The following is a 14,225-nucleotide window of genomic DNA, read 5'->3' as shown; positions in this document are numbered from 1 at the left end:
TATTTTAGATAATCTAGTATTGGTGAAAATTGCGGCGAATGCAATGGTGATGCTAACTATATTAGGAGTACTATATATTATATGTGTTCTTTATTAAAATAGATGGATTTGTAGTCAAGATTCTAAACATTCATGAGTTATTTTGATCTTCTTTTTGTCTAGGGAGATGAGAGATCACTTCTAAAAAGTTGAAAGTCAATCAGTGATTACAGATTTAAATTTTATGAGTTTGAGATATTATTGATTATTTAAGTTATTAAATTTAAAATAATAATTTGTTCTTATTTTTTCGCTGTTCAATTGTGATAAAAAAATATCTTTAACATGAAAGTTGAGTGATTTTACAACTGTTTAATTTTAACTTTTCATGTGTTAGTATATTTAAGGCCACAAGATTAACACATATTTTGATATATCATAAATATAGTTAATTGAAGATTATATGATTTAAAATTCTTCTTTACTTTTTAAAATTTTATGTTAAATTAATACGATAAAATATTGAAATGAAGAAATACATAATTTTTCATTACTTTCTTAAATTTTGTGTCCATTAAGAACAGCTGGGAATACATAATTAGGCTCTCTTGGACCCTCAATTGGGCTAGTCATATTGAAGGAGTGGATAGGCCTTACATATTGTTTCTCATCCTTAAAACAGATGCTACTCCAATAACATTTTGAGGATCAATCTTTCAATGTTGAATTAGAAATATATTCTCAATTTCTTTTTGAAAAAACATGAAATAGAAATATTGATTTTTTTTTGGTTAAAGAATCATATGTAAATTTTGAATCATATGTAAATTTTTCTAACATTAAATTATAACATTATAGTCGTAGATATATCACCGATTGGATTCTCTCTCTCTTTTTTTTTTTTTAATTCCTCAAAAGTATTGGAAAATGCAGGATTTGGGGGAAGTTAATTAAGGTGGCTAGCAAGTGATATAATATGGGCTTGTATATTAGACCATCATCATATAATCTTTTTACAAATCCAAACTTGTATTAGAGCCAAACGGTACAACCTGATTTAGTAGGAAGAGAATAGAATAGAATGATTTAGGTCTCATTTGTTTGCACTTAATGGGTCTGAATCTAAATGAGACTTTAGATTATTAAGTGCCTTCATTTTTTTTATCTAAAAATTACACAACTTATGTTTTCAATAATACAAAAAATCTCAACTCCCTAAACATATTACAAAAATCCCAATATATACACAGAATGCTATGTATATGTTGGTTATGTTATGTATATTAATAGGGAGAGAGGGAGTAAAGTAATTAAAAAAGTGGGAGAGAGTGTAATTACTTCCAAAAGTGTTGATATTTATGTTATTTATACTTTTTTAAGCTAAATAGCTACCACCAATACATCGTCAATTATCATATATTCATTTTTTAAGCTATCACAATCAACACCTCCAACTACTAAGTTTTTTGAATTTTTAATTTTGCATATTCAGATGTTGAAAAACAAATAGTGTTAACCATTCAGTTTTCGGATCTAAAGGCAACATCTTAAACATTCATATATGCATTCAGATTTAGACGTCTGAATCTTAATTAAAAAAAATAAAAGCAGCCTTTGTAGAACGAGAAAATAGAATGAGTGTAAAATACATTTTTTGAAACAATAATTGTGAATCTTTTAATTAGATGTGTTTTGATCAAATTGTTAACGACAAATATATTTCAACAATTAATTTGGGGGCAAATTTTGAAAAATATAGTTGGTTGAAATTTCATTATTTTGGCTAAATATTTTTTTCCCCTAAAAAGTGAAGTTCAAGTCTAGTTTTTTTTTTCTTTACTAATTTGACCCCAAAAAAGAAATTAAAAACATTAATAACCTTTAAGAATTTAATAAAAATATCTTATTTTCAAAAATTGCAACGTGGACAAAGATCCACATGGCAGATGAGTGTACCGTTTCACTTGGGATGAGATTATGCGAGGATAAAAGCTATCATGTTATAAATATATTTACATTATAATAAATGTCTATTAAGATCTATCAAGATCTACTTTGATATCTATTAGATTTAAAGTACCTGTCTTTTACTCAGACTAGGAGTAAATTTTCCCTATAAGTAGAGGGGTTTTGTTCATTGTATTTACAATCTTATGATCTCTCATCCTCAAGTAAATAAATAAGAATCATTCTCTCTGTTCTCTGTATTCTTCTTCTTTATTCTTTCTTGTTTATAACACGTTATCAGCACGAGACTCTGTCAAACAAGATGAGATTATTCCAAACAAGGTGAGATTTATAAATCTTAAGGATTTCAAGATTAGTAATTTCTTATGTTATTTATCTTTTGCTTCTAATAATATAATTATTGTTGGATTTGAGGAAAAATAATTGGTTTGGAACCATTTATGTTTTAAATTTATTCCTCAAGAACAATATTATCAAAAGGGATAATAATATGTTGGGTTTAAGTCCCAGTCCCATCAATTTATGCCTAAGATGCCTTTATATGGATAAGAAGTTGAGATTGAATCTCAATGCATGTATTGATGATAATATGATGGCTAAGGCAAAATAATGAGTATTTGATGAAAAGTCATGAAATATATCCCATTGATATGCTCTATTCCCGGAATTGAATGTGGTAGCAATAAATCATATGTATGCCTCAATTTGCTTTTGTAGTAGCTATCATAATTTGATACGCTTAAGGCATGATTATATTTCATTCTTGGGGAATGAGAAGCTTATTAATGCAAACGTGCACTTGATTGTGATGGTATCACAACTCACCTCCGAATGAGGCAGAATAACTGAGAAGAGTTATTTCGAAATTTACTTTTAAAGTAGTAAATTTGAAATTTACTAAAGAAAAAAGTACATGTCATGATAAACTTAGAGTTTACTAGAATAAAAGTTCATAAATTGATATGAGGGATTGTGACATCTCGAAGATGTGCATATTGAATATTAGACATGTATTGAAGAACTAGAATATTCTTCGAGAATTCTTTATGTCGCTTGTTCTCATGATAAGTTGGTTGGACCAACTAATGTTGGGATTGAATTCCTTAAATCTGAAAAATATAAAAGGTGAATATGAGCCCGTTCACCTATTATGTGATATGTTGAAAAGATGCATTAATAAGATGATCACATGTACATTCATTGTCAACCTGCAGTTTGACATTCATAAAGTTGCTTGCTCAATAAAATTGAGTTAAAAACTTAATTTTCAGATTGTGAAATCAAGAGAGTTATCTTGATGATGATGGTTTGGCATTGAATGCCTTCGATAAATAGTTAAACCATCGCTAATGAGAACAACGCTTTATGTATTGATCTGAAATATGATATGTTGCATACAATAACACTTGTATGCATTAGACCAATAAATTATGATTATTTCTTCCCTCTCAATTAGTTCAAGGTCATGAACCAACTATTCCATCTAATAGTTTTGATATGCGGTATACGATTAATGAATATACCATGATGCACAAAGATGGATTCCTCAAAGAAGATAGAGGATATATGTTAGTTTTCCTAACATAAAGATGAGATTATAAGCAGCTATGAAATATGTTAGAATTATCTCCAGATCCTCATTCAAAAGAAATTTAAGTCAAATGCCGAAAGCATTTTATATTTAAGCTGCAAGTGCTCCTATTTGTGTCCATGAAGGACAAAGTTTATGCATGCGTGAAGCGTGGTAGACTAATCGGTTCCAAATGAAATAATCCTTGAAAAGGATAAGGAACAAATAATCATAATAGGAAGACAATGTCTACGATATAACACTTCATGTATTGTGAAAGATTACGAGGATCTGAATTCTATGTTTATTAAAGCATGCTGACGTAAAAACATTTATCAAGTGATATGACAGGGTGGGTCTTGGTAAGTGAAAACTTATTTGATTTGCAGTCTAGATATTTGAAAATGTCACTCGTGAAATATTGAATATTGTCACTTGAAAAAACTTGTGTGAAAAACTTTTAAGAATTCAAAATGCTTGAAGCATATAAAGTTTCTGAAAAACTTATTCATAATCCTTATATTGTATAAGCTTATAACTTGAAAATCATTGAAATTCTTGGAGAGTTTTCAAAGCAATAGATTATTTGCTGAAATTCGAAATATATCGAATTGGATTGGTTATGAAGTACCATATCTTAGTGCAATTGATGCACTCATGTACCTTGCAAATTAAATACTACAAGGCCTATAGCCTTTTCTGTTAATATGTTAGCAAAGTATATTTCTACTCCTACTAGGAGACATCGAAATGGGATAAGATACATGAGCTTATTTTATTCTAAAAATTGCAGTCCCGATCTTACTAGTCATGCTGATGTTGGGTACTCATCTAACCCGCATAAATCTCGGTCTCAAACATGCAATGTGTTCACATATGGGGATACTACCATATCTTGAAGATATACAAAACAGACTATCATAGCCATCTCATCGAACCATGAAAGATTATAACTATTTATGAAGCAAACCGACAGTGTGTGGTTGAGGTCCACGATACATCTCCTTCCTGAAAAATATGGTTTGAAATATGATAAAGTTGCCATGATTATAATGAAGAAAATCCGTCATGCATAGCACAACTTAATGGAGGATTCATAAAAGGAGATAGAATGAAGCATATTTCGTCAAAGCTTTTCTATACACGTGATCTCCAAAAGAATGGTGATATTGACATGCAACATATTCATTCAAATGACAAGGAAGCTGATTTATTCACAAAGTCTTCTTCAACTGCAACTTTCAAGAAGATCGGGATGCAAAGGTTCAAGGATGTTCTCATCAGGAGGAGTTAATACGCGTTGTACTCTTTTTTCTTGCGAGGTTTTGTCCCAAAGGGTTTTTCTTGTAAGTTTTTTAATGAGGCAGCCGAAATGCGTATTATTAGAGATGCGTACTCTTTTTCCTTCACTAGATTTTTTTCCTACTTTGTTTTTTCTAGAAAGGTTTTAACGAGGCACATTATCTACCAATTAGACATTCAAGGGCGAGTGTTATAAATGTATTTACATTATAGTGAATGTCTATCAAGATCTACTTTGATATCTATTAGGATTTGAAGCATCTGTCTTTTACTCAGAGTAGGAGTGAATTTCCCCTATAAATAAAGGAGTTTTGTTCATTATATTTACAATCTTATGATTTATCATTCCTCAAGAGAACAAATAAGAATCACTCTCTCTATTCTCTCTACTCTTCTTCTTTATTTTTTCTTGTTTTATAACATATCAAATAATCAAATTAAAAAATAATTAAAACTAATGATAATTTAAGCATGTAACAAATAATTCGAATCAATTTTAAGGTTGTCCCCACTAATACTTTCGTACACAACAGTTGATCCAATTAGTGATTCATAGTATTTCTCCTTCCCAAAATACTTGTCACAATTTTCTTTTAAGATTCAAATCATATGAACTTTAATCAATATTATAAAATATATTTTTCACTATAATAATATAAGAAAAAACTGTATTTTGGAGTACTTATCTTATAGCTTTTTAATAGAATATACCAAAATTTAATCTAATTTAACTTTTAAAATTAGTAAAATTAACTTTTGAAAAGTAAAACTAACAACTATTTTAAGGAGAGGAAATGTATATAGTACTTACTAATTAATGTCCCCTTCCATTAAAATATCGTTGTTCAGTCATGCATTCACCCACGTTCACATCACAATAAATACATTCAAAGAAATGGAAAGATATCATTTATTAGGGAAAAACAAGAAAGAAAGAAAGAAAGAAAGAAAGAAAGAAAGAAAGACGAAATTAAGAAGGAAAAATAAAGGCCATAAAAGTAGATATTTATTTATTTATTATGTGGAATTTGATCATTAAAAATGTCTGTATATAGTGGACCCTCAGGCCTCATGTCATAAATGATTTTTCAAAAAACAGCATCCATGCAACAAAAATTTTCACATCTTTTCTCTCTTTCTGACAAGATGGTTCATATGAATGTAAAATAATCTGTTTTTTTTTTCTTAATTACGTTTTGTAATTTATTAATCTTTTAGATAGTGCTCTAAAAAATAAATCTAATAGACTCAACAAAAAAGTTATACATGTTAAAGTACGCACATCGGTAGAAAACATTTGGTAACCTATATCCTATGACTATAACAAAATAGAAACTATGTTTTTGTTTTTTAGTTTCTCTTGTCCATAATACTGAACTACATGGACCAAAATGCAAATTAAAGAGTGAGGATCGAGAAATGTGAGAAACTTTTAAAATAAGATAAAAGTTAATTAATTTGATGAATGTGTAACACACATAACTAGCTAGCAAGGGTTGACATAAACCTAATCCTCCATTACATCATTCATAATTACATATCTAAATTAAACTTCCCACTGTAATTAATTAGTACTAACATATAAGTACTACTAGATTGATTGTTGTGGCCATTAAATTAAAGCATGCTGGAAATTATCATAATTAATTATTCAAAAGAAAAATAAATATAGATTGTTTTAGCTAGTCACCCATTGGAGAAGAAATTTGCTGAGGAAGTTGTTGTTGCAACTTGCTAATATGTTCTTTGCCTAAAACAATCCACTGAAATTCTTGGTGGTGATATAGCCACTGTCACTGTTGATGAATGTGCTCCTGATGATGATTCAGCTGGAGATTCTACACAAAAAAAAATTGAAAGAAATATATCAAAAAAATAAGATAAAAAATCATTTATTTCGATCTAACTTCGTTGCTATGTATTATAACTCCAATTTTTCTTTGATAGTGTACTATCCTAGACCTCTATCTATCTCGATATTAATAGAAATTCATAGTTAAGTTAGTCAGCTCAATAATCCGTACAAGTGGAAAGTGCAGTCCACGTTTCCCCAAATCATATATAAATATAATATTGTTTTGTGGAAATTCATAATGTAATTATTTTTTCACATGCGATCTCCAATCCTTTTCATTTTCCTACCATGAAGTAGTTAGAATTTTGAACATATCAAAAAGGAAGGAATGAAAATTTAAATTTTATGAATTTCTTTTTTTTTTTTTGGAATCTCAGATAACCCGCAGTCGTTACAACCTCTGTCTTTCGGATGAGCACTCTGTGGTGAATATTTTGTGCACACTGGATAACCTCCCACTGCAGTGTAATAGTCTGCGAACCCCACAGAGAATGTAAAATGCACTAGGCAAGCCTTGTGCGACAGGCTTGACTCAGAAGGCATTGAGGAGGATAGAACCCAAGTCATCCGTGTGAATAATCGCCCACTAAACCAACTGATTCATCCCAACGAGAAAATAAATATTCAGCAGAGGCAGCTGGCCCCTTACTATAAGGTAATTACAAGTGAAGTAATTGATCATGACTTAGTAAAAGTAATGTAATTAACATGATATCACATGTTAGTAAAAATAATGTAATTAACATGATATCACATGTTAATATAAACTATCCGTTCCAAATTTAGTTTTTATTTTGAAAATATGTGTTACCTTATTAATTTTTCAGCTATAATACCCTTATACTCCTGGGTAGTATTTAATTTTCAAAGACATTTATCAAGGAGGGTTAGTTTACTTAATTACACTTTATATTTATATATTGATTTCTTCCACTAACTTTTGCTAAGATAACACTTACTATGGAATAGAAACATGAGTACATTTTAAAGAAAATAGAAAGGCAACTACTATATGTTGCCATAATGCATAATTAAAATAAAATTTGAGAAAAGCCTTAATTAAAAAATAAGATGATAAAAATTACTTGATGTTTGAGGCTGCTTCTTGTTATTTTCTTGCTGAATATTCTTCCTCCTTCTCCGGTTATGATCTGCTAACCTTTTCCGGCAACTTCTTTTCCCGTTGTCAAATTCCGTCAGAACATGGAACCTGCTTTTTATCATAATTATTGTAATCAGAATTATATATATATATATATTTTTCATGAAATAATAGAAATTAACCATAACGTCATTCGTGTTTTACCTATTTTTCCTTAAGCCGAGGGTCTATTATAAGCGACAACTTCTCTATCCTTGAGGTAGGGATATAAGGTCAATGTATACTCAACCCATCTCAAATCTCACTTTGTGAATTATCAACTTTAGTTTATTAAGTTATCACATCCTTTTATCACTACCAATATAATCCTCCTAACTATCTTCTAGCAAGAATCACTCACATAATATCACATAATATTGAGTTCACCCTTTTTTATGATGTTAAAGACTATCTCTATGAATTAGAAGGTTACTTAATCCTTCTATTGTAGTTAACATTCATTAACAATTAGTGATCGACGCAGCTCTTTCAACCATAGAGTAGCTTCTTCATTCGGAGAGAAGGCAAAATTGTTATAAATCAATTGTACCACATTGGAAAAAATAGAGAAATGTTAATGGGTTTATAGGCCAGATAGGTTAATTCTCCTATCTATCAGACTAATCTTTTGGGTTGGGCTTGATCTCCCGTTTGATTTATAACAGAAACAACATCCCGACTCACACCAGAATGGATTGTGCTGATTATATATGTTGTTGTTGTTTTATGTGTTGCCTATTTTTCACCAAATAAATAATACCTAAAAAGTATTAGCTAATGATCGACATAAATTATCCTTCAAGTAGGTCTAAACTTGTCCTAATCATATCTTTGTGCATATAATTAAGTCCTTAAAACATTGTAGTTAAAATTAACGGACAAATCACCTAATGAAAATTTTATGTAAAGGCTTTTACATATGTGATAATGGAAAATACATCATGAGTGATTCATTTACTGATTAATTTTTCTTAAACTTAGGATAACCACATGTAATTAACCTCTTTAAAAAGAAATTAATATATACTGCTAAAGAACTTTTTTTTTTTTTTTTTGGGTCTGTGTTGATTAAAAGCTGATACTACCGTATGATTCCTTTTACTGATTTAAGCCAAAATGGAAAAAAACAAAAAAACTGTGTTTCCTAATTACTATAAACAGCAAAAGCAAAAACAGTACGCAACTTTTAATCAAAAAGAAAACAAAAACAGTACGTAACATACCAAACGGGGATTAGCTGACTCATCAGGGGAACATAATTTACGGACAGAAATGCCCTCGGGATCAACGTAAGACTTTTCAACTCAATCATTAGCTCGTTAACACATAAAAAGGGCCTTTTCGTCATTTTACTTTTACTCATCTCCGGTGAGCCTACCTCATTCTTACATATTTACAATGTCGGAAAATACATGTTTGCACCTCATCTTTGTATTAAACTTAACAAATACGGGAGAGTAATGAAGATTTATTATTAAGTGCTTGTTAATTAATGTAGTACGTAATTAATATCACATATATGATTCGAACATTTTCATAAAATGTTCAACTACTTTTTAGTTCATGAAATGTCAAATCGTACTATTATGATCATGAGCAGAGCTAGAGAACGGAAAGAGGTTCATAATTTGAACCTTTAGCCAGAAAATAATGTTGTTAAGATCAATTTATATATAAACTCTCAAATCTATTAGTATAAATTCTGCATTGACAACTGATCTCATTTCTAATGAACTATTTCTAAACTACTTCAAAATTTGAGATAAAATTAATTAACCTAACTTTAGCCTGAAAATATCAATTTATGTAACTATATAAACTCTCGAATCTTTTAGTACTGTAAATTCTGCCTCAACTACTGATCCCATTTCTTATAGGGCTCTTTCTAAACTACTATAAAATTTGAGATAAAATAAATTAACCTGATTTTAGCCAGAAAATAATGTTGTTAATTAAGATCAATTTATGTAAATATATAAACTCTCAAACCTCCTAAGTGTAAATTCTTGCCTCAACTACTGATTCCTTTTCTCATAGGCTCTTTCTAAACTACTTTGAAATTTGAGATAAAATTAATTAACCTAAATTAGGTGAATAAATACCAGTAATTAAGAATCTCTCCCTCTCCCAGGGCTGTTCCTATCTCATATTAATTAGTTGATCAATTTTACTTTTCTAAGCTCCTTAACACATCATAAATAAGAAGAAGGATGGTTTTACAAATTTAACATAACCTGCTGCATTGTTGGCAGAACCGCTGAGTCAAACCGGCGGCGACAACGGTGGCGGCTTTAGAGTGAAATTCACAGACTTTGTGCCGTCGGTGGTAGTGTTTTGCATGAGTTAGATCGGCATTGCATCCTTCAGCTTGGCATTTTGGTGTGTTTAGTGAACCGGCCTCAACCGTCCGAGTACGACGGTAAAGCCGGTTCACGAAATCATCATCTGATGACGAAGCAAAATACGTTCTCCCGCCTAAATTCAACCCAATCCGAGTAGTAGTAGTACTTGAAAAGTCATGAATCCCGCCTCCAAATTGCGGTTCGGTCTTCGGCATGAGCATGAACCCGGTCGATGAACCGGTTGGTTGTAGAGATAGTAGGGACGTTTCGTGTGTATTATTCGTGTACGTAACGCCATATGCGCGTGGATCGTACAATGAGTTAAATTGATTGTTGTTTGGATTTACTTGATATTGAGGAAATTGCGAATTTTGGACTTGTAGCTGTTGTTGTTGTTGCTGCTGGTGTTGATAATTTGTCATAGGTGAAAAATTGGCATGAGGGTCCAAAAATTGGTTGTTATTTTGTTCATTTTCTTGGTTGGTTTGATCATTAGGAAAAATGAAAGTGGACTGATTTTCCCATTCATAGTCCAACATTTTTTCTTATTTTTTTTTTCTTCCCACTTTGATGGACAATAACCTAGGTGTGTATAAATAGAGGGACAACACAAAAAAATCAAGAAAAAATAGTTGGGAATATTTTTGTAGTGGGGGATTGAGAGGAGTGGGAAGGAAATCTGTCAGCTTTAAGTAGGAGAAGATTTTGTTGAGTGGAAAAAGCTGCAACTAAAGACTTTACTGTTCAGCATTCAGTGAAGAGTTTTAATAGGTGTGCTTTATAGGACTATATGTTATGTATAGCCACAAAAAACAAACCAAAAAAATATTTAAAAAGAGCAAAATTTTCCCTATCTTTCTGAGTTCTACAGTAAAAGTATTTAAAAAGAGAGGATTATGTGTGTGAAGTATTAAAATGGCTTTTAAGAGACATGTCGGACTATGAGGAACTTGTTGCTTTTCTTGGTGAATGAAATTTTAACTTTGTGACAAAATTTGAGAAAGCGAAAAGATATTGGCTGAAGAGAAAGGGTTCAAAAAATGTAACAATATTAATGTCACAAGGAGATTGATATAATTTTGAATTACATGTATCACTATTCTACTCCCTTCTCCCTCCGTTCACTTATACTTATTAATTAATTCAAAATAAAATTTTCATTTTTATTCGTCACTTTTAATACATCAATAAAAGATATTTATTTTGATCATGATTCACACTCAATATTAATTACTTATTTTTCAAGACCAACGATTATACATCAATTATTATGAGAACTATCGTAAAATACTTATATTAATCATTATTTCTCATTACCCCAAAAAAAATAAAAAATACGTTATTTCTTAAGGAGCGTCCAAAGTTTAACGTAGACAAGTAAAAGTAGGGAGTATAAATTAATGTTAGGTAAAGTAGTCTCTATATAAATTAATAGTATAATTTTTAATAAAAGAAATTTAAATATATCTTTATTTTTTACTTTTTATTTGTTTACTTTTGACTTGACATAAAATTTAATAAAGTAAAAAAGATATTTGAATCATATAATTTATTGATGATATATTTCGTACATAGAATATATTAAAATTTCTTAATTTTATTGTCTTAATATGTCACATAAAAGGTTAAAATTTAAAAATTATCAAAAAAAAAAAAAAGAGAAAGAAAGAGACACTCTTAAACAAACTTAAAAGAAAAATAACAGGAACAAATTGAAACGGAAATGAAAGGAGTAAAATTTTTGGGTCATGTAGCTCTCATGTCCATCAATAACTCTGCTAGAACTTAATTATATACCCACCCTATTCAGAACTACTGAAACCACTTGGAAGAGAGAGAAATGAAAAGACAGCAATTCATTGCATTACAACTCAAATAAATATTACTTCCTCTGTTTAAAACTGAATGATCTACTTTGACTTGACACAAAATTTAAGAAAATAAAGAAAACTTTTGAATCTTGTGGCCTTCAATTAAAGTTGTGTCAAATGTACTAAAATGTTCTTGAATTTTGTGGTCCTAAACATGCCATGTGAAAAGTTAAAATTAAAGTATTGTCAAAAAAGAAAAGAGATCATTCTTTTTTAAACGGATTAAAAAGGAAAGTAGGTCATTCTTTTTTAAACGGAGAGAGTAGTTGTAAACTCATAGCGGCAAAGATAATTAATGTTCTTTTGGGTATACAATATGTATGTTTGCAAAATTCACTTTAACACAAGTTTAAGATTATATCAAAAACACTTATGAAGTTTTTCAATACCTTCAACACAAGTTCAATAGAAACTATCAAAGAAGTGTGTTATTTTTAAGGAAATAAGATGAAACGAAATAAGAACCAAGTCCCCCGAATTCATGGATTGTCCTTAAGGAATGAATTTCTCTTAAGTATCCGAGGTTGTGAAATTTTTCCTCCTAGGATAAAATGGTTCACAATTCGACAGTAGCAGTACCTCAAACTATCGAATTCGTCGAACACATTCAACAGCAGCTTGATCACATAAAAAATAATTTTAACTATGTATATATAGTACAATTTTTCGTCGAAGGGGGTTCGAATGAACTCTCTACCTTATATGTAGCTCCGCCCCAGGGTCATGTCTATCCATTCAAAATATTGTGTCTTTTTTTAATATTAATCACATCCGACCAAACAGTCACCCCTTTTCTGAGTCCCTTTCGAGGCAGCATTTCAGCGTTTTTGCACGTTCATGAAGGAAAAGTTTCAAATAAATTGTCTTATCAATCATTTGGCAAACCCAAACCCGAGGCCGAGCTAGCGACTACAACACGAGGCACTTCTTGGTTCTTGCCTCACTATCCATGTGGAGTTGTGTTTCTTAATAAAGAAACGTGAAAATTTCTTTTTCCCACCAATATAAGAGAATTAGTAGACTTCCTCATTGTGAGCACACTTTTCTTTTTAGGTGTGATTTCACTTTTCTTCCATTAATTCTCTTCATTTTCCATTCACACATTCAACTTGAACCAAACAATTAAATCCATTCCAGGAGCTAGTGAAAACACTTGGCCATTAATTACAACTCAAAGTAACTAGTAGTAGCGCACAAACTCACATAGGTAGGGAGAAGACATTAATTTTGTGTATCTATAATGGCATCTTTGTTTCTACTTAGGCTACAATAATTGACTTAGCTTCTTTCTATCTGTTTCTACTATATGATTGTGAGGCGGCTTTGCTAATTAAGGGATTGGTCGTCTAACTTATTGAAAGCACAGGTGTCAAATGCATGAATTTATATCGATTATAAATTATATTAAAGTTGAAGTGATTTTTATAAAACCAGGTAGGTTTGTGACTTCTAATGAAATAGACCAAATCAAAATAGACTTAAATTTTGAATCACGGCAATGTGTCCACGTCATACCAAGTTCTAAGCTCCATTTAATCATATATTTTTTTGCAGTTAAAGACTTTGAAATTTGATTATGAGTTCTCAAAGTTTTGTGAGTGATAGTGTCAAAAAATTTAAAAATTACTATTTGATCCCACTTTTAAAGACTTGAAAATATTTGACGATTAAATTGTTTAAAATCTAATCAAATTTTATGTTGAAAATATATTTGAAGATAAAATTTTAAAATCTATCGACAAATACTAGCTAAGTTCCTTGTTTGTTTGATTATCAAAAAGTAAGAGTAGTATTAACTCTTTTAATCTTTAATCGCCTTTGTTAGGAGCATTTTAACCCCTTCAATGTGGGACTTTTTGGTGTTAATTCGAATTTAGTCAGGTTTCAATGTGGGTATCAAATACAAGATGGGAAACCAATGTATGTATGTGTGTTTATGTGTGTATATACATATATACATATAACATATCAAGAAAAAAATCTAAAAGATATACTTAGTTTGACAAGATTTTTTAATGAGTTTACGTGTGCTATCTATTCAGCCTAAATCAATCGATTTTTAAATGGCCTGAATTAAATAAATTAAATTAATAAATAAATCATTAACCTTCACAAATTTAAACGGGTAGGGCATGTCATATTCTTATGAGGTAGTTCAATCATCTCTAATTGTTGGAAAAATTGCTACAATATTGAT

At 30.2% G+C, this 14,225-nt stretch overlaps 1 protein-coding gene across 2 annotated transcripts; it reads right to left on the bottom strand.

The window, feature by feature from the left end:
• Nucleotides 1-4,143: 4,143 nt before the first annotated feature.
• LOC107844642 (squamosa promoter-binding-like protein 8) lies at nt 4,144-11,028 on the bottom strand. 2 transcript variants are annotated; one of them, XM_016689018.2, is made up of 4 exons: nt 10,050-11,028; nt 7,760-7,884; nt 6,510-6,657; nt 4,144-4,525 (listed from the first exon to the last, which is right to left on the bottom strand). In XM_016689018.2, the coding sequence occupies exons 1-3, from the start codon at nt 10,694-10,696 to the stop codon at nt 6,554-6,556; spliced, it is 876 nt and encodes a 291-aa protein (XP_016544504.2). In that variant the 5' UTR covers nt 10,697-11,028; the 3' UTR covers nt 4,144-4,525; nt 6,510-6,553. The 2 variants fall into 2 exon arrangements, with proteins under 2 accessions (XP_016544504.2, XP_016544498.2); XM_016689012.2 differs by lacking the exon at nt 4,144-4,525 and having other exon boundaries at nt 6,250-6,657.
• Between the last annotated feature and the right edge of the window lie 3,197 nt (nt 11,029-14,225).

This window comes from Capsicum annuum, chromosome 8 (assembly GCF_002878395.1).
Source record: "Capsicum annuum cultivar UCD-10X-F1 chromosome 8, UCD10Xv1.1, whole genome shotgun sequence".
Lineage (NCBI taxonomy): Eukaryota > Viridiplantae > Streptophyta > Magnoliopsida > Solanales > Solanaceae > Capsicum > Capsicum annuum.
This window is presented reverse-complemented; position numbering and strand designations above follow the sequence as displayed.